The sequence below is a fragment of the Muscardinus avellanarius genome, assembly GCF_963383645.1.
Source record: "Muscardinus avellanarius genome assembly, chromosome: 1".
NCBI classification, from domain to species: domain Eukaryota; kingdom Metazoa; phylum Chordata; class Mammalia; order Rodentia; family Gliridae; genus Muscardinus; species Muscardinus avellanarius.
Window position 1 is genome coordinate 226,004,625 of NC_137786.1, and position 25,665 is coordinate 226,030,289.

Here is a 25,665-nt window from a genome sequence, read left to right on the forward strand (position 1 = left end):
TGGAGGTAGATTATCCCTGGATTCAACCCCAGTACCACATGTACAAACAAAAATTCCCATAGGGATTCTTAGAACCATTTAAATGGAAAATGCAGTCTGGAAAAAAAATCCCTCTAGACACATTACAGCAAAAAAGAACTCCATTTTATATCTTTTGTGCCACAAATAGGTCCTTCTGAATATTTAGCATCAACTGGGTTATCTTGAACTTCTATATGCCAAACATTACTTATACACATTTTCTAAAATATTTGTAATTTATAGGAAAAAAAGAATACTCAAATGTGTGCTTGTGCAATAAGATGTCATTTTTGACAACTAGCCACAAACTTGACACAGCAATCCACGCGGCTGTGCTACCTCATGAGTGTCAGACCTAATCCTGATCTATAAACCTGAGTCTGCAGAAGAAGAGTGAACTCCTTCAGAAACCACACTCTCCACTTTCTCCAAGATGCAAAAGGAAGAAGACATGTGATGCCATGGAGCTGGGAAATTACACCAGAGTGAAAGAATTTATATTTCTGGGACTTACTCAGTCACATGAACTGAGCTTGGTCTTGTTTCTACTTTTGGGTCTGGTGTACATGACAACTCTGTTGGGAAACCTGCTTATCATGGTCACGGTGACCTGGGAGCCCCGCCTCCACTCCCCCATGTACCTTCTGCTCCGCAATCTAGCCATCCTTGACATCTGCTTCTCCTCCATCACTGCTCCCAAGGTCTTGGCAGACCTTCTGTCAAAGCAGAAAACCATCTCCTATCGAAGCTGCATGACACAGATTTTCCTCTTCCACCTCCTGGGAGGGGCAGACATCTTCTCTCTCTCCGTGATGGCGTTTGATCGCTATGTGGCCATATCCAGGCCCCTGCACTACGTGACCATCATGAGCAGGGGGCGATGCACGGCCCTCATCGCGGCCTCCTGGGTGGGGGGCTTCATCCACTCCATCGTGCAGATCTCTCTGTTGCTCCCCCTCCCCTTCTGTGGACCCAATGTCCTAGATACTTTCTACTGTGACGTCCCCCAGGTCCTCAAACTCGCCTGCACCAACACCTTTGTTCTCGAGCTCTTGATGATTTCCAACAATGGCCTGGTCACCACCCTGTGGTTTGTCTTCCTGCTTGTGTCCTACACGGTCATCCTAGTAATGCTGCGGTCTCAGGCAGGTGAGGGCAGGAGGAAAGCCATCTCCACCTGCACCTCCCACATCACCGTGGTGACCCTGCACTTTGTGCCCTGCATCTATGTCTACGCCCGGCCCTTCACCGCCCTCCCCACCGACAAGGCCATCTCTGTCACCTTCACCGTCATCTCCCCTCTGCTGAACCCCTTGATCTACACACTGAGGAACCAGGAGATGAAGTCAGCCATGAGGAGACTCAAAAGAAGACTCAGGCCTTCCGAAAGGAAATAGAAGAGGATCCTCAAGTCCTCATCACAAAGGATTTCTTTAATTGTGTTTTTTATAGATGCATATACTCAGATGCATTGCCAATTAGCCAGCTGCAGTTTCTAGAGAACTATTTATTTTCCTGTTTAAATAAGTAGGTAACTGATAAACTAAGGTGCTGCTAAGCATGCAGTACTGTGTTATTGGATTGAACTGATTAATATATTTCCACTAACAAACCAAAGTAGTAATGTACCAGTCAAGATAGCTATATGATCAAGTCCAACTCCTTTTTTTCAGAAGATAAGGAAATAAAAAGCCTAGAGAGGGTAATCTTTTCAAATTAACCAAGCTAATTACAGAGACTTCTTCTGATACTCAACCCATTGTTCTTATGCCACATGAATGTTATTTCTTGAGTTGTTAGATCTGTCTACACCCGGCTGTAATTCTGTTATAGAAAGATCTCACAATCAGTGCCTTCGAATTCACTTATATGGAAATGGATGGGCTCTTACAGATTGAGAAACGTGCCTCTGCTGAAACTCTTAATAGCTGGGCACATGCCTGTAATCCGGGTAATTGGAAGGCCATGACAGGAGAATCACAAGTTCCAGGCCAGCCTCAGCAATTTAGCTAGACTCTCTTTCAAAATAGATAAATTAAAAAAAAAAAAAAAGAGCTGTACATAGCTCATAGGTAGACTACCTACAGGTTCAATCCTTAGTACAAAGAAAAAAGTTGCCTTCCTGAATTCCTGAATTCCTATCAGGAATGTGGGAGATGTCTTTTACTGGCCTAATGGCATTTACTTTAGCAAGAATGAAACAGGCCAGATTCACATTCTCATAATGAGTTTAAGCAAAGCACTCCACTCCTACCCTCCAGATGGACTTTCCAGTTGCAGTTTGGCTTCACCGCATCGATCTCACCACTCATACTACTTTCCTCTGAAGAGAGAATGAGTGGAGAGATTAAGGAAGACAAAACTATCCAGCCTATTCTTCAAACCACTGGTGCCTGCTAAAAGGCCTTCTGGACCAGTGTCACCATCTGGGAAAGTAGCAGAGCTGGGCAGCCAAAAGCGTTACCTTCAGTCTAATACAGAACTGGGTCCAAATCCCAATTCTGCCACCTGCCAGCGCTGTGAGCTTAAATTAAGCAAGTTGTTCCATCCCTCCGGGGGTCAAGGGTCACGTATACCAGGTACTTATGATAGCTACCTCATGAAGTTGTTGTAGAGTTAAAATGAGATCATATGTATTAAACATAATGAGGTGGGCAGAAACAGGAAGGGTTAAAAGAGGCCATCTGTAGCAAGAACAAAAACAGGGAAAATTACTAAGATAGAAGGGTAATGATGGCCATGCAAGGACCATGGAAATCAAAACTTCAGCCCCTTCTGTGGCTGCATTCTGAGGACAACCTGTTTATACAGGATGGGGGAGGTGAGCAGGCAAGTAGTGCTCTATTTAGAGCCACTAGCCCAAGAGGTGATGGTTCAAATTAAGGATTAAAACTAGGCAAAAGACACTGGGCCCCCAAGATCCAATTCTGACCAATCACAAAAGAGCTGATGGGGGACCACAAGAAGGAATAAAGCTCACCCACCACTAACTCCCATGGCTCCTCTCTCTGAGGGACTCTTCCTTCCTGTGTGGGGCAGCTATTTTTATCTTCTGTCTTTCCTTAGCTAAAAATTTAGAGACAATTATCAAACCAATGAAACACCTGTGAACAATCTTTAACTGATGAAGCTACATGGAGATTTTTAAACTTCATAGGAAAAGGGGCCAAATTTTACTGGACTAGAAACCAGAATTACAATGATGTTTTCTGATCAAATATGACCTCTTGTGTTTGTGACCTTGTTAGGTCTTTGGTTAGAGAGAAATGTAAACAGTGATGCTATCTTGCAGTTGGATTTGTTTTGCAAGAGAGAGTAAAGGATCTCAAGTTTGTGTTAAAGGAAAATCTAAAGCTGTGCCAGCAATGTAAATCAGATGTGGCTCTTTTGGCCACACTGACAGATAAAACATTCACCATATCACCAGAGCCCAGAAAGACAAAAAGAAACCAAATAAATAAAAGGAGATATTTATAAATTAAGGGGGTATTTAATAAAGAAGGTTAAATCCAGGTGCAGTAGTATTTGCTTGTAATCCCAGTACTTGAAAGACTTAAGACAGGAGGATCACAGGTTCACAACCAGCCTCAGCTACTTAGTGAGTCCCTGTTTCAAAATAAAGAATAAGCTGAGCATGGTGGTGCATGCTAGTCATCCCAGTACTTGAGAGGCTGAGATAGGATGATCACAGGTTCAAGGCCAGCCTCAGCTACTTAGTGAGGCCCTCTGAAACTTAGTGAGACACTGTTTCCAAAAATAAGAAATAAAAAATATGACTGGGGGTGTAGCTTGGAGGTAGAGTGCCCCTGGGTCCCATCCCCAGTACCAAAAAGAAAGAAAGAAAGAAAGAAAGAAAGAAAGAAAGAAAGAAAGAAAGAAAGAAAGAAAGAAAGAAAACAGAGAAAGAAGAGAAAAAAAGGCTAAAAGAAAAAGATAAATATTTTCAGGTAGAAAAAAATTGTGTATGTGAAAAAATTGTTTATAATTAAAATTTTTATAAAAACAAGCCTAGAGAGAAAAATGTTACATTTTATTAATATAATTTCCTGTTTCCTGCTGTCTCTATTGTCTATATCTAAAACAATAATGTTTTCTGATCAAATATGACCTCTTGTGTTTGTGTCCTTGTTAGGTCTTTGGTTATTAGCACATTGTACCTTAGAGTCATGATTTAGGTATCTGTTGAATGGCAACTTTATAACTCAGGCTGTTATAGAATATATTGTTACCGTTTGGACTATTATGGTTTGGGAAACTGTCCCTGGAGACCTTTGTGAGGCTCCCCAAGACTATTCCCATAAAACCGCAGGTTCTTGTCCTGAGCTAAGGAAAAATATGCAATAGCCCGGACTCTTGATGAAGATTTAAAGAAGTTTATTAAAAAGATAGAAATACAGAAGACAGTCACAGCCCCGTGCCATTCAGGAGGGTGGTTCAAACGAATTCATAGAACATTTCTGGACACAGAGTATTCTTACAGCCAGTCTCCTAACCCACAAAGATCCACCCCCATCTAGGGCCAGTCTTTGGATGTGGGGGATTCCTTCCTGCAGGTCTGCCCTGTTTCCCTAAGCCCAAAATATGTGTTAATTAACCATCACTTATGGCATCCTCTCATGATTATCGAAGTCTGGGATCTCCTGAAGGTTTATGGCATCCTTCCACTTCCTTGGGAAATCTTATCTTTATAATGGAAAAGGCCCTGAAACTATCTCTGTTGTCTTGCTAATCTCCTTTTGTGCCTGGAATACTGCGGCTTCTTTTTCTGAAGCTCCTGGCTTCTTTACTACCAAAGATATATTTGGGTTTTTTTATTTTTTTTTAAGATTTAAAGAAGTTTATTAAAAAGATAGAAATACAGAAGACAATTAAAGCCCCATGCCATTCAGAAGTGGCTGGGGGGGGAGGGGTTCGAACGAATTCACCGAGATACAACACGTGGACCAGACTTTTTATACACATGACCTCCATCTTATTCACATAATTCTGACGTAGTAAATGTCCCTGTAAGGTACCTTCCCTTACCCTGTAAGGTACCTCCCCTTACTTCCCTGCCAAGGTGTCTTTCACAAAGGTCAATCCCCTCCTCCCATCCTAGCTGTATTATTATGTAGATATGTCTTTAGAAAGAGGAAGTCCTAGCTCCCCTCTCCTATGGACTTGCTAATTACTTTTAGCTAAGTCAATCTAAGTTTCAAAAGCTGTTTGCTTCCTGACCAAAACCAAGACCAAGTCTTTCACAGATTTGCCCCTCACCCAATTTTTGAAATATCTTAATAATTAGAGCTTTCTCAAATCTTCCTAGGCCATTCCCAATACTGGTACATTCCCCCCTCTGTCTAGTAACTTCCTGACACCTGTCAGGCCAAAAGTAAATGTAGAAAGTACATTTTGACTTTTACAATTGTTATTAACAATGAACATGAGCTCAATTCCCATTAATTTTCCCATCATTTCTATCACATGAATGTACCCCTTAGCAAAGGAATAAGGATGTCGAGTAAATGGGATATTTAAAATCCCATTTACATATCACTAGCATCTTAAAGCCTTAATTTTGTTAGATTACCACAGAAACCCACAACACCATATAAGCATCATGAGTGTCTTAAAACATTAATTTTATCAAAGAAGAAAATAACTTTATTTAATCACATCTCAGAGGTCTAATTGAAGAGCCTTTTAAAAGTTACCATTTTAGCTAAGACTGGTTGAAAATTAAAAAAAAAAACTGAGCGATAACTTTAGTGATGCCAGCAAAAAGACAAAGTCCGTTTCCTGAGAGAAGCTAAAATCTCTAGTTTAACTGAGAATGGGAGAATTGGAGGTCATCCTGGAAGCCGCGAGCTGAGTATTGGGTAAAAAAATAGTTTGGGGGCTGATCTGATCTGCCTCTCACCCTAGCTAAGCTTTTAGACCTTGGACCAGGAAAGGAGGGTAACCCCTTACATCTGTGAGATCTCACTGTGATAGCCTAAGGCTCTTTTAGTCCTAACTCAGGTGGTGATAGTTGGGAGGATTCACTGGGAACCTAGGTCTGGGGACCCCAGTTTCCTCCAGAACTGGGGGCACTCAGCCATTTATTGGTCCCCTTTGTTCCATGAGCCAGGCCTTGGAGGGCCTTTTTAGCCTTGTGGTTGAGGGCATTTACGCCAGAGATGCCCTTACTCTCCACCCCTTAAAACAGACTTGAGTTTAGGCTTCTGTGCTCAGCCAGACTTCTTTCATGGCTTTTGCCTATCTGTCTTTCCCTTTTCAAGTCCCTGTTAAACCAAATTGGCAGCCTGCAGTAGTAGTATTTGTCTGAGGATGGCCTTCCCTTCTACCGGGTAAAGAATTAGCTAAGAATGCCAGCACTTATTGTTTGAGTTGGTGATATAGCTTTAAGCTCTGCATATGGACAGATCGAACTCTAAACTCTCCTCCCCAGGTGGTATAAGAAGGCCCATAGGCAGAACCAATTGGAGGCTAATCTGGTGGCACTAAGACCCTGAGGATCCCAGGCCGCTGAAGCTGTGCCTGGGATGGTCCGGCTTTACTGTGGCCGGGCTCAAGTGCTGAAAAACCTTTGCATTTTGGGATCAAACTTTTCCTCGTTTTGGAGGACCCATGCTAGTGGAGATCTGGCTTCCACTTTGGATTTCTGGTACCCCATCTGAGAGAGAAAGGGTGGGGTCTTAATGGCCTGTCTGGGCAAGGTCTCCCCCCCTTCCCAGAGCTTCCCAATCTAAAACCAATTACCCTAGCATTTAGGATATTGCTGGAATCTCATCTTAAGACAGAGAGAGGTCTGTGTGGCCTTTTTCTGTCCAGATTAGGTCCCCTGCAACCCCTAAAGCTAGTAACCCAGCTGAGGGCATCCAGCTGGGATGGCATGGAGCAGTGAGGGTGGCCTCATAGTCCACCAGAAGAGTGCTGTGGGCTTGAAGTTTAGCCACCTCCCTCCTGCCCTGCTAATCCCTTCTTCAGTCCCTTTTCTCAATTAAGTTTTCTAGCTGAAAATATTGTCATTTTCAAAAAAAATCTTATTAGCTTCCCTGAAAATATTTTCCAATTTTGATGGGCCTAAGAGTCCTGAGCTGCCACACTGTCCAGCGTGGCTCCCTCCAGAGCTTACTTCCCTGAGGGCTTTCTTATGCAAATGGAGCTTTAACTAACTGCCTGCTGAATGCTGGACAATGCCTCCTAGGTGTGGCCATTCACCTAGCAGGACTGCCTGGCAGTTAGTTATCTGGCTGAAACTTTTGACTAGGTTTTTTTTTTTCCTTGAGCTCTTGGAGAAGCTTACCCATTTAGGCTATTGCTGCTGGGAGTCACTACCATATTAGAAATGGGTGCTGGCTGGCATGTCCTGTTTGGGGAGCTTTCTGAAGGTGGGGTAATGTGACTTTCTTTTTTATTTAACAGTTCATAGGGCTTTTAAAAGAGTGTCCCATCTGTGATGTGGGCAGAATAGACAGGCACTCATTGGGCCTATCATGCCTATGCTATCTAATGGGGAATATTCCCCTCCCCTGGAGATTCTGCCATAGCTAGTCTGTGGCAGGGGGGTCTCCACAGTTCCAGAGAGCCTGTTGGTGCCAGCAATCCAGTCATCTGCCAGGATCTGGTCCTGTTTTGGGGAGGGTTACTGACCTTCAAATGCAGTGGCTTTTGAGCCACCACCAGCTGGAGTCACCTTTGGCTCAAAAGATAGCCTCACGTGGGCACCAGATTATGTTTCGGTTTTGGCGCCCTTAGAAAGAGGGAAAGCTAGAGCTAGAATAAAGCACCACGCCACAGAGTGAAATAGTGGGATTACCCGAAACTAAGTCAGCCCCACGTGGGCGCAAAATTATGTTACAGTTTGGGAATATGTTACATTTTGGGGAAACTGTCCCTGAGGGCCCCTGTTAGGGTCCCAGATAAATTTCCCTCAAACCACAAGACAAAAAGATAAAAATGTGTGGGTTCTTGTCCTGAGCTAGGGATAAATACACATTAGCCCGGACTCTTGCTGAAGATTTAAAGAAGTTTATTAAAAAGATAGAAATACAGAAGACAGTTAAAGCCCCAAGCCATTCAGAAGTGGCAGGGGTGTGTGGTTCAAACAAGTTCACCCCCAAAGATATATTTGAAAAATTGAAAATCTTTCCCAATACTGGTACATTAATACATTTTGAAGCCTCTCCCCAATACTGGTACATATATGACACCACACACACACACACACACACACACACACACACACACACAAACACATCTGAGGGCTACATATACTGTGGATATTAGCTCTATTTAAATTCTATATTGAGGCAGACTGGCTCAACCAGGCACTGAATATGGGCACTGAGTCCACTCAGGACCAAGTTTCTCAGAAAGGTGGTCAAAGAATTCGGTTGTAGTTCTGCAGCCACTTATCTGCAGCGATTTTTTCCCTTTTTATGAAATAAACTCCTTTAAGTTCCTGTTCACAGTGCTAAAAGTGGAGATTCCTCTCTGGGAAAAAATCTGACATGGACAAATGCCTCTTGTACAATTGACACTTTATTACAAGAACCCAGGATTTTTTATACTTCCCTATTTCCCCCTGATTCCCTAGCAGAAAAGTGTAAACACCCCAAAAATAATAGTGAAATATACATGTAAATCACCAACCCTGAACAAGACAAAAGTAAGGCCTGTGACATCACAGGTCTTTGTGATTGAAATCAGTCTCATGACCCTGCAAGTGGGTCTTGTGCTTTAAGTCAGCCCCTTTGGCCTTGCCTTGGCCTTGCAGCTGCAGAGGCTTTTAGTGGGCAAATTCCAGAAGAACAAAAGTCACACCCAAAATCACTTGAAGAATTCAGTTTTTAAGAGTTTTCTTTAACCCTTTTGGAACCTTTTATTCCTAGGGCTTAGTCCAATGTCCTTCTCTATCTAACAACCTCCTTTGAGCTGCATGGGGACAAAGTCAAAGATTCCAGCTTTCATACATGTAGTTGGCGTAGGGAAATCCATGTACATTTATGATGATTTAGAGGATTTCAATGAATGTCTGCTGGATTTTGTCTGCAATACCATCTGCTGTCTGAACGCTTCACCCTATTAAACACTCAAAATATATTTTAGTAGACAGGACCCAAAAAACAACATGAAGTTTTTATTATATCTGTCTTTTGTTCTGTCATAACTATTTTAACCAGGTGGTGTTGCCCTGTCTCCAGGCAGTGCTATCACTAGGTGCAAAGGTCAAGATTCCTCCTAGCCTTCAGCTCTATTGTAATGATTAGAATGAAGGTCAAAGATAGGGAGGAATTCTGCATTTGCAATTGTGGTAGCTGGAATGCTTCCACAGTATCTGAATTCTGACTAGATTTTATTACCATTTGAGCAAAGCCGAGGGTATTTAGAGGCTTAGACAAATTACTAGAAAACTTATTTTCCATGGACTCAGTTTCTCTCACAGTCCTGATCTTACATCACCGGAGCAATTCGTGTGGAAAGTTAAAAGAATCATTACCAAAAGAATAATAGTTATGAAAGAATATCTAAGGGTGGGGGAGTACTTTGGCCAGAGACAACACTTTCCCTCGGGGCTCTGCTTTCTTTAAGCTTAGCCAATTTCTTGTGTGGGAATATCTTCACGCAGATGCTGAGGAAAAGGAAGTAGAGGCGGCACTATATAAAAGGTTTTTTTTGTCTTTGTTTTACAGTACTGGGGATTGAACCGAGAGGCATTCTACCTCCAAGCTCCACCCTCAGCCCTATTTTATTCTTTCTTTCAAAACAGGGTCTCACTAAGTTGTGGAGGGCCTCACTAAGTAGCTGAGACTGTCCACAACCTATGATCCTCCTGTCTTTGCCTTCCAAGTACTGGAATTACAAGTGTGTACCACCATGCCCAGCTATATAAGTTTATAAAGATATATTTACTTATTTAATACATTCAAGGTAACCAATAAATGTTCTGTTTTATACAATATGCATCATGTCTAAATCCTAAATACATAACACATAATGGAATTTTTTAAATTTCTGCCATCTAGTGTGTGTGTGTGTGTGTGTGTGTGTGTGTTACAGGGAACAGAGCCCAGGGCCTTTTCTACCTCTGGGCTATACTCCCAAACCTATTTTTTATATTTCATTTGGAAACAGGGTCTCACTAAGTTGCTGAGAGCCTCACTAAGTAGCTGAGGCTGGGTTCAAACCTGTGAGATCCTCCTGTCTCAGCCTCCCAAGCTCTGGGATTACAAGTGTGTGCCACCATGCCCAGCAATTTCTGCTATCTAAGCACCTAGTACTGTTCAGACAAAACATCCTAACATTTTAAGATCTGGTTTATATCTGTTTTAATTAAACAAATGTTTTATTATTGTATAAGTGAAATACAATTGTATATCAGATAATAAGCCTATTTCTGATTATTAATACTGTTCCCTGCACTTATAAAAGGTCTTGTTTTTTTTGTTTTGTTTTGTTTTGTTTTTGCATATCTGGGGATGGAACCCAGAGGCACTTGACCTCGAGCTACACCCCCTGCCCAATTTTGTATTCTTTATCTTGAAACAGGATCTCACTGAGTTGCGGAGGGCCTAAGTAGCTGAGGCTGTCCGCAAACCATGACCCTCCGATCTCAGCCTCCCAAATGCTGAGATTACAAGCGTGCACCACCACGCCCTGCCGGATTTTTGACAAAGTTATTAACGTTTATGGGCCCACATATACCTGTAACTATAGTTATCTCACTGAGCTATGAATTCTAGATTTAACTTCAAAGGCAAAATTCTTTGTGTGTTAGAGGTATTTGTGTTCCCAAAGTATATGGGACTTCTAAAAGAATATCTCACCAAGCTAATGTCATCTAAACAAAAATTAATAATAGTGATAGCATTTTCAGGTTTATATTTGTGTGTTCCTAACCGTATTATGATCATTTTCTTCATGCAAAGGTACAAATGGAATTTTTCATTGTCTCTGATAATTTTGTTTTGTGTTTTTCTTATAAAACTTTGTAACTGTTGTCTGTTAATATTTGACAGAACAATACCTATACAGTGTTTTCGGATTGTAGCTCTTTCCTGCAAAACAGATTAAAAAGGATTGGGAAAACTGACCTTCAGTGTGTTCAACAACTGAGACTTAGAGAAAAATCACAAAGTAAAGAGTTAATAAAGAATAGCCAATATTTTTTTTGCAGGTCTAGGAATGGAACCCGGGGACATTTAGCCTCCGAGCTACACCCCCTGCCCTAGTTTTTATTCTTTAATTTGAAACAGGGTCTCACTAAGTTGAAGAGGGCATCACTAAGTAGCTGCGGCTGTCCATGAACCAAGATCCTCCTGTCTCAGCCTCCTGAATGCTGGGATTACAAGCGTGCACCACCATGCCCAGCTAAGAATGGCCAATATTTTGACCTTTGTCCTCCAAAGTCAAATAGAACCCAGGAAATGATAAGACTCCTCTAAGGGCCCTGCATATCTGGTAAGTCATTTGATCTCCCTGTCAGGTAGATAATAAAGGCCACAGAGACTGGAAGCCACCAGCACATGCTCGGCAAAAAGGAGGATCATTGAAGAAGGGAATGTCCCCTATGCTTCAAGGAAATACAAATGGTCAGAAAGACCATGATCCATCCTGGCAGATGGAACTGCTGGTACATAAAAATCCCCATGAAGTCCCTAAGTTTAACTCTCAGCAGCCTTAACTGACCTTGAGAGCAAAATAATTTTATAAAAATGTATATTTGACCAACATTGGCCTACCTACTTTGTCTTGAATATTCAGCAGAAAAGTTTAACCAGAGACAAGTGTGCTATTTCAGGGGGGACAAAAAGAAGCTGTACTGAAGCCATTTATAATGGTGCTTCTACTTTTAGACTCACAAAAGAAATAAGATATGATACTGATGCCCAAAACCTCCCTCCAGCTAAGTCTTTATAAAATGCTATAAAGTTAAACCTTGGCTCTTGAGGCTTTACAGGTCTCAGACTAACAGACACTACAGAAAGGAGATATTCCTATTCCTGTAAACTACCGGAGGATCTATGAGTGTTGGTCAAAATCCTAAAGACAAAAGATCCTGCTAAGTTAAAGACAACATTCTTGGTTTACAGATGACTCTACCAAATATGTTAAAACAGAAACATAAGCAGCTTATAATATGAAATTGTACACTGTGCTTCAGGTTTTGTACCACAAGAACCTTTTACGAGATTATATATAATGATTCATGCTCAACTGCAAATGGCTACCCGGCCTCCAATTTGAAAGGTTAACAGGTGGATGGCCCAAGGTAAAGCGTTATAGGGGGAAAGCATTATGGCAAGATATAGCTAAGTTTGCTCATTACTTATAAAGCTCAGAGTAACCCTAAAGCTGATGAGAGGCACAGTACAAGAGAGTTTTGGATCAAAAGATGATAATGGGTCAAAGATAAAACCCTGGCTTTGAGAGTAACTATGAGGGAGATCAAGGCAACAAGACTAGTGGGATAGAACAGAGAATTGAGGAAAAGTTGGCCAAAGCATGGTGTGTTGAAGAAAGACAAACCTATGACCCTCATCGGATCTGGCCTGGTGGCCTCATAAACATCGATGATTCCATGAACAACTGTCTTGAATATTTGTCATTTCCTGCCACCTCATCAACTAAGACTAATGTTCTACAATATTAAATTTCCCCACTAAGCATAGAAATTCTAAGAACAACTCATATATGCCAAGTCACTAATCACAGGCTTCTGCTACCTTTGCCCTAGTAGCCCTGGTCTCAAGAATCCCCACACTTTTATGTACTTTCCCTTGAAAAATGCACACCACAAACCACCTAATAGCCCATTTTATGCAAATGTGTCCTTTCCGTTCCTACCGATCTCTGGTGATTCATTCAAATCGTGTTTTTCTTCCTTCTTGTCAGAATCTTATGGCACCAAAGACCTGTAAAGTCGGAGTCATTGTATCTCAGAAGTGTAATTCTAAGGATACAATAACCCTGGAACCCCTGCCATATGATTGTTACTTGTGATTTTATCAAACTCCCGCTCCACAACAAATAAGGCAACACAGTAAGTTGGAAAGGGGAACATAACTGCCTCTGCTCACATAAGCATTTAGCTGCACTGCAATTTTCTCCATTTAAATCAAGTTTTTACCAGCTCTGTTGAGGTATAATTAATAAATAGAAACACCTATATTTACAGTATACAGCACAATGCTTTGATACATGTATACAAAATAAAATTGTGTGTGTTTTTATTACTTTTTAAGCTCTGTTGCTAAGAACCACAGAAAAACCCAGAAAATTGATGTACACACATGGCTTTCAAACTACCACTTGGTATTTACACTCTCTGGATCAAATGATTTAATGAAAAACATCTCTACCCATAAAAAAAATAACATTAGACATGTGTGAAGTAATGAAGATCACTAATATCAAGAGTTGTCTCTATGCTACTTCCAAGAATCTGGGTGAATTGTAGATGTTAGAGCCATAAATTTAAATAATTGCATAGAAGCAATGTACATGTTCTTTGAAAAAGAAATTTAGCATTGAGATTCACACAAACTCAGTTTCTGAGAACTGCCCTCATCATAGCCACAGAGCTTTCATTTTTCCATTACTACTCTTTTACCAAAGTTTTACTGCCCAGCTGATTATAGGAAAAGTGACTTTGTCAGGAGGAAGACTGAACCATCCAGTGTCACTTACCACAACACCTTCTTCCTAAGCCAAAGAAGAAAATGCACTATCTGATACACTTCCTCCAGAAATAAGAATGTGTCCTAGCCGGGTATGCTGGCGCATGCTTGCAAGCCCTGCTTGTACTTGGGAGGGTGAGACAGGAGGATTACAGGTTCAAAACCAGCCTCAGCTACTTAGAGGGACCCTCTGCAACCTAGTGAGACCCTGTTTCAAAATAAAAATTAAAAATAGGGCTGAGGGTGTAACTCAGAGGTAGAATTTCCCAGGTTTAATCCCCAGTACTGCAAAAAATAAAAATAAAAAAAAGAATGTGTCCTAAATATCCCTGAGTGCCTCTTGCATGTATGTGTAAGGTAGGAGAGGAGGCAAAAAGAGGGACAAGTAGCAGGAGAGAGATTGATTTAGATTTTTTTTTTGGGGGGGGGGTCCTAGGGATTGAATTCAGAAGCATTCTACCTCTGAGCTACATCCCTAGACCATTTTATTATTTCTTTTGAAACGGGGTCTCACTACATTGCTGAGGCTGTCTTCAAACCTGCAATCCTCCTGTCTCAGCCTCCCATGTCCTGGGAAACCGGGTGGCACAGGTGCGTGCCTCCACACCTGGCTTTTATAACATTTTAATGACTCCCACAGGAACCTCCCTGAATTGGCCACTCAACTTCCATATTTAGGCCCAACGGTATTCCCTTTGATAATTCCAATATTGGGCTTGTTTGCTTCTGAGGGACTGAGGCAGGTGGCCAAGGCACTCTATGGCAGAAGAGAATATCAGAACAGTGAGAATCCCTGAGATGGCCTTTTCCATCTGAAGGAAGAAGATTCCTTGAGGTAGGCTCCACATGAAACTAAGAATTTCCCCAGCATCTACTTTCTCTAAGATGGCAGCAGAAGCAGTAACCAACAGCTAGCATTCGTGTGGAGGAGCTTCTCAAACCGAAGAGTTGGTTTTACAGAAAAGTTGCAAGCATATACAGTGCTCCTGTTAAAGCCATGACTCTTCAGAAGCAAAGAAGCACTCTGCTGCCTTTCAAAGGAAAGGAGAGAGGAACTGTAGTTTGCAAGGGGAAGGAAAAGGAGGGCGGGAAAATGTGGTTTGCAAAACATAGCAAGAAGGTCAGTCGGCTCTCAGAGCTGTAGCTGCAGTTTACTTGGCCGGATGGTGAGGTTTGAAGCATTTTCTAGGTCATGGTGGAAGTGCTGACTTTCTCAGCAATTCAAAGGGTGCTCCCTCAGAAAAACAGCATTTAGAATAGTGATGCCTACTCCCAGTTTATGCAATGGGTTTGGCTTTGTTTCTTTGATGGGGCAAAGACATTTGGGGGCTTCGAGTAAGATGTCCTAATGACTTGCTTATCTGTGCCCTTGTGTGTCACTGGACATGAATAATGGATCCGATCAAGACGAAGGGACTTTCAAAATTGAAAAAGAGAAAGTGACAGGCAAGGAACCCTGGAAAGTCAACAGTGCAGGCAACAAGGCAGCCTTTCTCAGTGGATGCTGAGGCAAGGGGGGAATACAGCTTGCAGGCGCTGCCCAAGACCTTTGGTAAACTTGTCTCCTCAGGATGGCCTCCTCTGGTATAATTTCTAAAAATTAAAAATTTCTCATGGTCTTTATTTTGACTTTACAAAGGTATGTGAAATTGTGCTTCTTTATGCATTTTCCTGCCCCTCTTTCTACTGTGCTTTTGTTTGAATGCAATGCATATAATCCCATACTTTTTTTTTTTTTTTTTTTTTTTTGGTGGTACTGGGGTTCCTGGAAACCCTTCTGCCTCCAGGCTACACTCCCAGACCTATTTTACATTTTTATTTGGAAACAGGGTCTCTTAAACCAGCAAGCCTGGCTTCAAACCTGTGCGATCCTCCTGTCTCCGCCTCCCAAGCACAGGGATTACAAGCATGGGCCACCACACCCAGCTAATCCCATACTTTCAAAGTACCTTTTCTTTGAATGGTAGGCACCACGGAAAGGAAACCACCAGAACCATCATGGGCCAGGAAGTTTATATTTGAGGTAATGGTACTCAGAACTCATTTCTGCAAAGTCTGATTTTTCAAACTCTGCTTCAATTTTTTTTTGGGGGGGTACTGGGGATTTGAACCTAGGGGTACATCCCAGCCCTATTTTTTATTCTTTATTTTGAAACAACGTTTCACTAATTTGTGGAGGGCCTTACTAAGTAACTGAGGCTGTCCTCAAACCTGGGACCCTCCTGTCTCAGCCTCCCAAGTACTGTGATTATGAGGGTGCACCACCACGCCCGGCTTCACAGTCACCCCCGACTTCCTCTGGTGCCAAGTCATTGCCAGCCACAACCCTCCCGAACTTCAGACTCCTAACATCACCTGCTATCACACAATACACTAATTTCATCTGCAAAGGATTTTTCTTTTTTTTAGTTTTAATTTATTTTTTATTGGTACATTATATGCATATATCATATTGGGGTAAAAAACTTGTGTGGACATACATGTACACATCACTGATTTAACCCCTACCCAATTCCCACCCCATTCTCTCCCCGTCCCTCCTTCCCTTGCTTGGCTTAGTGGTTGACTTCGATATGTTTAAGTACTTTGTGTGTTTTAGAGAATTTCCTTCTTCCCCCCTCCCATCCCCTGATTTAGGTTGTCTTGTTTGCTCCCCTATAGGACTTCCTTTTTCATCTAGAGTTCCTCTTATGACATATTTCTCCCTAGTTTTCACATATTAGGGAAAGCATCTGATTTCTTATTTTTTGTGACTGACTAATATCACTTGGCATAATGTCCTCCAGTTCCTTTCCTTCTGCAGCATTTTCTGGGAAGGGTTGATCACCACTAAGAAGAGTCGTGGAAGTTAAGAGAAACTCTGAAATCAGACAGATGTTGACCTGAGGTAAAGCTCTATTAACTATGAAACCTGGATCAAGTTACTTAATCTTGCTGGGATTCAATTTTCTCACTTAAAAAATCAGGATAGTTGGGCGTGGTGGGGCATGCTTGTAATCCCAATAAGTGGGAGGCTGAGACAGGAGGATCTCAGGCCAGCCTCAGCAATTTAGTGAAGCTCTCAGCAACTTAGAGATACTCTGTTTTCAAATAAAGTATAAAATAGATCTGGGGTGGCTGGGCGTGGTGGTGCACGCTTGTAATCCCCGCGCTTGGGAAGCGGAGACAAGAGGATCGCGCAGGTTTGAAGCCAGCCGCGCTGGCTTAAGAGACCCTGTTTCCAAAAATAAAAGTATAAAATAGGTCTGGGAGTGTAGCCCAGAGGTAGAAGGGCTTCCAGGAACCCCAGTACCACCAAAAAATAAAAATAAAAATAAAATAAAATAAAATAGATCTGGGGTGTATCCCAGAGGTAGAAGGCTCCTGGGTTCCACCCCCAGTATCACAACAAAAATCAGGATAATAATATCTATTTCACAAGGATTTTACAGATTTTTTTTTTGCGGTACTAAAGATGGAACCCAGGGACATTCTATCTCCGAGCTGCACCCCCCCTACCCCATTTTTATTCTTTATTTTTTAGAAACAGGGTCTCCCTAAGTTGCAGAGGGCCTAATTAAGTAGTTGAGGTTGTCCATGAACCGTGATCCTCCAGTCTCAGCCTCCTGAATGCTGAGATTACAAACGCATTATCATACCTGGAGGATTTAACAGATTTTGATAGAGAAAAACTAAAGCAATTGGTATCAATGAGTTGATAACCTCATTCAAGGTTATCAATACCGATCTCGATAATATGTACAGGGAGGGGAAGGAGCAGAGTGGAGTCTGGAGGGAAACACACCAAATGCTGTATGCATGTATGTTTTGATCACTCTAACCTTTGTTATGATGTGTAATTACAATATACCAATAACAGTATATTTCTTAAAGAATCATTCCATAAATACCCCCTAAATCAAGAAAAAAATATCAAAGTAGAATTCCATTGTTCTGTCCATAGGCCTATAATGCTAAGGCCTTGAAAACTGCACAGACCTCCTGGGGGCTACTATTCAGAAGACAGGGTTTCTTATTGAGGATTTTGATATACTTTCTTTATGCTATCAATATCTATATTTGTAATTTCTTGAAATTAAATTATTAAATTTTTGGAACTTGTAATCCCAGCATTCAGGAGGCTGAGATAGGAGGATCTGGATTCACAGACATCCTCAGCTACTCAGTGAGGCCCTTTGCAACTCAGTGAGACCCTGTTTCAAAATAAAGAATAAAAACTAGGGCTGGGGGTGTCACTCGGAGAATGCCCCTGGGTTTCATCCCCAGTACCTCAAAAAAGTAATAAATAAAAAATAAATAAATGTATGGGAATTTTTTTAGCAGTACCAGAGGCATTCTTCCTCTGAACTTCACCCCCAGTCCTATTGTGTGTGTGTGGGGGGGGGGGTCTGGAGATGAAACTCAGGGGCATTCAACCTCCAAGCTATACCCTGCCCTATTTTTTATTCTTTATTTTGAAACCGGGTCTCACTGAGCTGCAGAGGGCCTAAGTAGCTGAAGCTGTTTACAAACCATGATCCTCCGGCCTCAGCCTCCCAAATGCTGGGATTACAGTGTGTGCCACCACGCCCGGCTTCTTTTTTTTTTTTTTTTTTAAACAGGTTCTCACTAAGTTGCAGAGGTCCTCACTGAGTAGCTGAGGCTGGCTGCAAACCTGCAATCCTCCTGTTTTAGCCTCCAAAATAATGGGATTACAAGCATGTGCCACCAAACCAAACTTAATTTTATGTTTTTTAAGCAGATATGTGAGTACAAATACCTTAACTTTTTTTTTGGTGTTTTGGACATATGCTAAAGACCCTGAGCAAAAAATTAAAAATATCCACAGAAAGCATCTTCTACTTGCTCCAAAATGTTGGTAAAATGATTTTGGACCACAGGGTCAATAACAAAATGAGTCATACTCAGGTGAGCCCCACAGGTGGGTCTGCCATGTGTAAGGAGAAATGCACTCTCCTGGGTTTGTACAACCAGGTGACAAAGGATAAAAAGATTCTTCAGCGACCTTTGTTTTTTAAAAAGACTGACAACCTCACCTACTCCTTAGAAGTACACTGTGGATGAGGAAGACCTTTTACAACCAGGTTATCAATAAATCATAGTTGTACATGTTAAAAGTGACTCTAGGCTGTATCTTGTACCCCTCCTATATTTCTGTGAGTCTGGTACTATTATGGAGTAACCTGCCCATGGTCACACCAGCTAGGAAGTGGTAAAACCTAACTTGTATAACTGTTCCAGATGACCCATATGTCTGTATCCAAAATGCACATGCAGGTCATGAGATTGTTTTTAAGAGTTTCTGGATAGCATGGGGTTTACAAACATAGACTCAAATAGAAGAACTGTTTTCCCATACACATCACCATCATTTTGTGCAGCCTAATCTTCTTAATCTTTGTATTCTATTTCATTGTACTGGGAATTAAACCCAGGGGCATTCTACATTTTACCGTCAAGCTACATTACCACTCTTTCAAATTTTTTTTTATCTTGAAATAGGCTCTTGCTAAGTTTTTGAGGCTGGCTTTGAATTTGTGATCCTCCTGTCTCAGCCTCCCAAGTACTGAGTATACTACTATGTCTAACTAACCACATCATATTTTCTGCCAATTTCACAAGCTGCAATACTCTTATTGTCTTAACTGCAAACTTCTTAAGGAAAGGACTTATATATGTGTCCCCTTTTTCTTGAAAAGAATTTATCAGTGTCATGGAAATGAAAGACAATGGAAAGAAAAGAATAAAAAAAGTCAAAAAGAAAGAACAGGAAGAAAAATAGTCAAAAAGAGCAGAAGAGAGGAGAGGGCAAGTGATACAGGAAATACTTGGGCTTGTCCTGGAGATTTTCTGAGCAGAACATTTGAAATCCACTGAATTATTCCAGTATCCAATGATGCCAATGATATAGAAGAAGAGGATCATATTTTTCTGTGTGAGTTTGAAAAAGAAGATGCTGATGGAAAGGTATAGTATTTTGAGGAATTTTTCCCAAAATGAAACAAACTAGAGAAATTAAAACCAGGGGGGAAAAAACTACATTTGTATAGCAGGTCCACCAACATAACACAAGAGTGTAGGAAGACCAAAAGTCCATGAATAAAAATAAATAAATAAAAACTTTCATAGTAGCTGCTGCTACTATCAGATAGATAACTGTGAAAGCAGCTGTTATGAAAGTGAGTGGTCCATTATATTTTGCTCCATATGAATTTCATTCTTTAGACATGAGATTAAAATGATAAAAAATGATCACATATATATTACTATAAATGTTTTCCTGAAGTATACCATAATTACATACAGAAAAATATACATAAGTGTATGGCTCAATGAATTTTTTAAATATCCTTTTATTGGTGCCTTGTAATTGTACATTATAATGAGGTTCAGAGTGATATAGATGTGCATTCGCATAGCCCTTGATGTGTTTCCTTCCAGATCCTACCCTGCTCCCTCCCCATCTCCATTCATAGCATTGATATTAGTGTTGATAATTTCATATATTTACATAGCATTTTGAACTGTTTCTCTAATCACATGTCCTCTCCGGCCCTTCCACCCTCAATTCCCTTCCACTATTTACTAGAAGCTCTCTCTCTCTCTCTCTCTCTCTCTCTCTCTCTCTCTCTCTCTCTCTCTCTCTCTCTCATCTACCTAACACAAACTGAATGTACCTTTGTAGTAAGCACCAAAAAAAGAAACATCATCCTCAGCTCCCCAGAAGCCTCCCTCAAGCCCCCTTCAATTTTACATACATGAGTAAAATAGAGTGTTCTCTTTCATGCATGGATTGTTTCTTACATTATGTTTGTGGGATTCACTTATATTCTTACAGATAGTATAAATCATTCTCATTTCTGTGTGGCATTGTGTGAATTTCAAACCATTTATCTTTTCTACCAACAATGGGTTTTATGTCCTCTTCTCTGGGAAAATTGTGAACAGTGCTGCTATGAAAACTTAGAATATGTCTCTTGAGAGACATATGTATATATTTCCTAGGAGCAGAAATATATATGTATATTCTTAGAAGAAATATAGAAAGAGATCCTTAAGAAATATATATATCTATATAGAATATGACATATATACACATATATTTATAATTGTGTATATAATTTTAGCAGACATAATCAAGCCACAGAGTGTTTATACCAGTTTTACATATCTACCATCAGCGTATGGGAGCTCCGGTTGCTCTCCTTCTTATCAACGCTTGGTTGATTTTTGTCTTTTTCAATTTAAGCTTTCAGGTGTATTTGTTGTGGTTTATTGTTGTAGTTCTAATTTACATTAACATGCTAATTAGTGAAGTTGGATTGGCATCTAGATACTCTTTTTTGTGAAATATTGGTTCTTATTTTTTGCCATTTTGGGTTGGGTTATCTGTGTTTATTAAACTGAATCATAGACATTCTTTAAATATTCTGAACATGAGGTTTTTTTCAAATATATATCATGTAAACATCTTTTCCCATTTTCAAGTAACCTATTAACTCCCTTAATACCTTTTGTGGACAGAAATTCTTTTTGGTTGCTGTTGTTTTGCTTTTTGTTTTGGGTACTGAGTATTAAACACAAGGGCATTCTATCCCTGAGCTAATTTTTTATTTTAAGATAAGGTCGTTCTAGATTGCTGAGGGCTCTAACAAAGTTGATGAGGCTGTCCTTGAACCTGCAATCTTCCTGTCTCACCCTCCCAAGTACTGGGATTAGAATCATGTGCCACCACACATAGCCAGACAGAAATAATTAAAGTCAGAAATAATTAAATCTATGCCTCTGCATTATTATTTTAGGTTTCAGACTTTATAGGAAAAATGCAATCAAATAGATTCACAGATCTGTAATATCTACTTGGGGGACTTCGGGGATGGAATCTTTCCTGAAGAATTCTCTTCAATGACTGAGTCAAAATCCTTGGTAATTTTTCACCTACTAGTAGTTTCCTGATTGCATGTCTAGACATAAGAACCTGTGCACGAACAGACATATGAACTTCCCACAAACCTAAGCCAAATTTTAAGTGAAAAATTAACACTAAGCCAGGTGTGGTAGTGCATGCTTATAATCCCAGTACTTGAGGGGGATCACAGGTTCACAGGCAGCTTCAGCTGCAATGTAGTGAGACCACCCTATTTCAAAAGAAAGAATAGTAAGCATTGGTGGTATACTGGTTAGCATAGCTGCCTTCCAAAACAAAAAATATAAAATAGGGCTGGGGATGTAGCTTGAAGGTAGAATGTTCCTGGGTTCAATCCCCAGTACCATAAAAAAAGATAACACTAGATTTCAGATCATATTAATAACTGTATCATGATTTCTTCCAGAAATGCACTTGAAAAAGGATCTGTAATTTGATGGATCCAGGAAATTACACCAGAGTGAAAGAATTTATCTTTCTGGGAGTGACACAGTCCCAGGAACTGAGCCTGGTCTTATTTGTCTTCCTGGTTTTGGTGTACTTGACAACCCTGACGGGAAACCTCCTCATCATGGTCACGATCACCTGTGAATCTCATCTGCACATCCCCATGTACTTTCTGCTCCGCAACCTCTCTGTTCTTGACATCTGCTTCTCTTCTATCACGGCTCCTAAGGTTCTGATAGATCTCTTGTCAGAAAGAAAGACTATCTCCTTCAATGGCTGCGTTGCCCAGATGTTCTTCTTCCACCTCCTAGGGGGAGCAGATGTTTTTTGTCTCTGTGTCATGGCGCTGGATCGCTACATGGCCATCTCTAAGCCCCTCCACTATGTGACTATCATGAGCAGAGGGCGGTGCACCACTCTCATTGTGGCCTCCTGGGTGGGGGGCTTTGTACACTCTGTTGTACAGATTTCCCTCTTGCTCCCCCTCCCCTTCTGTGGACCTAATGTCCTGGACACTTTCTTCTGTGACGTCCCCCAGGTCCTCAAACTCGCCTGCACCGACACCTTCACTCTGGAGCTGCTGATGATTTCCAATAATGGATTACTCAGTTGGTTAATATTCTTCTTTCTTCTCCTATCTTACACAGTCATCCTGATGATGCTGAGGTCACACACTGGGGAGGGCAGGAGGAAAGCCATCTCCACCTGCACCTCCCACATCACCGTGGTGACCCTGCACTTAGTGCCCTGCATCTTTGTCTATGCCCGGCCCTTCACCGCCCTCCCCATGGACAGGGCTGTGTCCATCACCTTCACCGTCATCCCCCCTCTGCTCAATCCTATGATCTACACGCTGAGGAACCAGGAAATGAAGTCCGCCATGAGAAAACTAAAAAAACAAATGCGGCGTTCAGAAAGGCTTTGAATTCAATGAGGAGGAGAAAGCACCCAAATTTAGAGACAGACATTAAATTTCACTTTCTCAGAAGGGGAAGTAACCATCATCATGCCAAAATCAAAGGAGCATCTGTGGATACCATGGAGTCCTAAAAGAGCTCGGTCTCATAGCCTATACTGCGGACCATATGGGTGATGCTGCTTTAAGGTGATGTCGTTATATCTTCCACTACTCACTTTCAATTATTTGTTCCACAAATATACACAGAGCACATACATGTGCCTGACAGTGCTGGGGTTCATATTGCTGCAAGAAGATTAAGTAAAGGCACTTCCCTAAAGATATACCCTAAAATGCCTTAATATAAATATAAACAAGTCAAGTGTGGTGGCGCATGCTGGTTATCACAGTACTGGGGAGGCTGAGACAGGAAGATCACAGGTTCAAGGCCAGCCTCACCATCTTAGTGAGGCCTACAGGAATTTAGTGAGACCCTATTTCAAAAGAAAAGAGGAATATAACTCAGAGATAGAATTTCCTAGGTTCAATCCCCATTATCACCAAAAAAATAAAATAAAATAAACAAACTGCTCGTGAAGCATTGTTGGCACTCTTTGGGGGAGTTACAAAAAACATTAACAGCCAGGCATGGTGGCGCACACCTGTAATCCCCGCACTTGGAAAGTGGAGACAGGAGGATCGTGCAGGTTTGAAGCCAGCCTCACTGGCTTAAGAGACCCTGTTTCCAAATAAAAATATAAAAAAGTAGGTCTGGGAGTGTGGCCCAGAGGTAGAAGGGTTTCCAGGAACCCCAGTACCACCAAAAAAAACAAAACAAAACAAAAAAACATTAACAGTGTGAAGACCTTTTTAAGAGGAAAGAAAAACAACTCAAATAAAGAAAACAGTGAATGCAAGAAGACAGAATGGTTAAACGAATATGCCACATTTATGCCACAGTGAACTCAGGATTGCCACTAAGTAGTACACTCATGGGAGCTGGCACTTAAAAGTTGATGTTATAGCTGGGTGTGGTGGCGCACGCTTGTAATCCCAGCATTCAGGAGGCTGAGTCCAGAGGATCGCAGTTTGCAAACAGCCTCAGCTACTTAGTGAGGCCCTTTGCAACTCAGTGAGACCTGGTTTCAAAATAAAGGATAAAAATAGGGCTGGGGGTGCAGCTCGGAGGTAGAATGCCTCTGTGTTCTATCTCCAGTACTGCAAAAAAAAAAAAAAGAGTTGATGTTATGATTTAGATATATAGAATGTTCTAAGATGGGCATAGTGGTGCATGTTTGTCATACCAGTACTTGGGAAGCTAAGATAGGAGGATCACAGGTTTGCGGCCCATCTCAGCAACTTTGGCCCCTGCAACTTAACAAGACCTGTTTCAAATAAAACAGGGCTAGGGGTGTAGCTCGGAGGTAGATTGAAGTTCCTGGGTTCTATCCCCTGTGACAAAATAAAGAATGTTCCCTGAAAGAACTCATATATTGATATTCAGAAGTGATATAATTAAATCCTGAAGGTTGTAATCCCATCAGTGGATAAATCCATCGTAACAGATTTATTTATTTATTTAGTGTGGCCAGAAGAAGTGAACAACTGGGGGTGTGGCCTTGGGGTTGGCTTGTGTCCTTGAACCCCTTTGCTTGCCCTCTCCTACTTCTGGCCTCCATGATGTGAGAGCAGGTGCCTCTGCTTGTGCTCTCCACCTCCTGCCCCCATCCCTTGAATTCTGCAGGTATAACCTGGGTTAACAGGGACTGAGCCCATGAAATCTCCAGAACCATGAACAAATTTCTTCCTCTAGAGCGTGGTGGTCAGGTGTTTTGGATTACTGCAGTGAGAATGCTGGCTGAAACATTTGGGAAAGGAGAACTCCATTTGTGGCTTGCTGAGCAAAGCAAATCCAAAATTTCTGCTAGGGAGAGAAGATCCCCAATTAACTTCATGATTTCCTCCTGGGAGAGGAAGCTAATGCTGTTAGTAGGAGTATCCATAGGAAAATCTCGCCCATGGGTGGAGGCAGTGGGCAGCTCACCTAACTTTGTGACAGTCTTGAACAAAGGTTGGTAGATGCCAAGAACTAACTCCACAAGATATAGCAGATTTATTCCACTCACAGACTCTTCCGTTTCTGCAAGTAGGGACCTCCACTCCTTTCTCTTTCTACTTTCTCCATTAGAAGGTAAAGCGAGGGTAGGACAAAAGCATGAGAGCCAATTCAGTTCATCTGAGAATTTTCTAGTCTCTTAAGTGAAAGGAGTGGGGATGGTGTTAGGAGAAGGCTTATCTGGCAGTTCAGCTGCTATTTTACTGGGATCTATTGATATTACTGTACCATCTTTCCCATTATGGTCAGGTCCAAGCCAAAGCAGCTGCTGAATCAGAGGAGGACAACTGTTGTGACAACAATGTCCGCAACAGAAGTGCACTGCTTGCTCATGTTCTAGGCCAATGCTGATCTGTAGAAAGAGTATATGCCATCCAGAGATGCAAGATTCTTTCATCTTGAGCTCCATGTTTCTCCAGATCCTCAGAATTCTATTTACGGCAGATAGAGAAAAGGAGAGACAAATAAGAATTATAGAGTCAGGAAGGAAAGAGATTAAATAATGGCATGTGCATACATAGATATATCACTGTGAATCTCACTATCATGTGCAATTACAAAGCATCAGTTAAAAATTATTTTAAAAAAAAAG

At 41.3% G+C, this 25,665-nt stretch overlaps 2 protein-coding genes across 2 annotated transcripts; both read left to right on the forward strand.

Annotated features, from left to right (window-relative positions):
- Positions 1–482: 482 nt before the first annotated feature.
- LOC308279683 (olfactory receptor 4D11) lies at positions 483–1,418 on the forward strand (the record flags this gene model as incomplete). Its single annotated transcript, XM_080719801.1, has 1 exon — positions 483–1,418. One exon carries the CDS (start codon positions 483–485, stop codon positions 1,416–1,418), a length of 936 nt encoding a protein of 311 aa, XP_080575927.1.
- Positions 1,419–22,048: 20,630 nt separating this feature from the next.
- LOC308260391 (olfactory receptor 4D9) lies at positions 22,049–22,984 on the forward strand (the record flags this gene model as incomplete). Its single annotated transcript, XM_080691683.1, has 1 exon — positions 22,049–22,984. The coding sequence occupies one exon, from the start codon at positions 22,049–22,051 to the stop codon at positions 22,982–22,984; it is 936 nt and encodes a 311-aa protein (XP_080547809.1).
- Between the last annotated feature and the right edge of the window lie 2,681 nt (positions 22,985–25,665).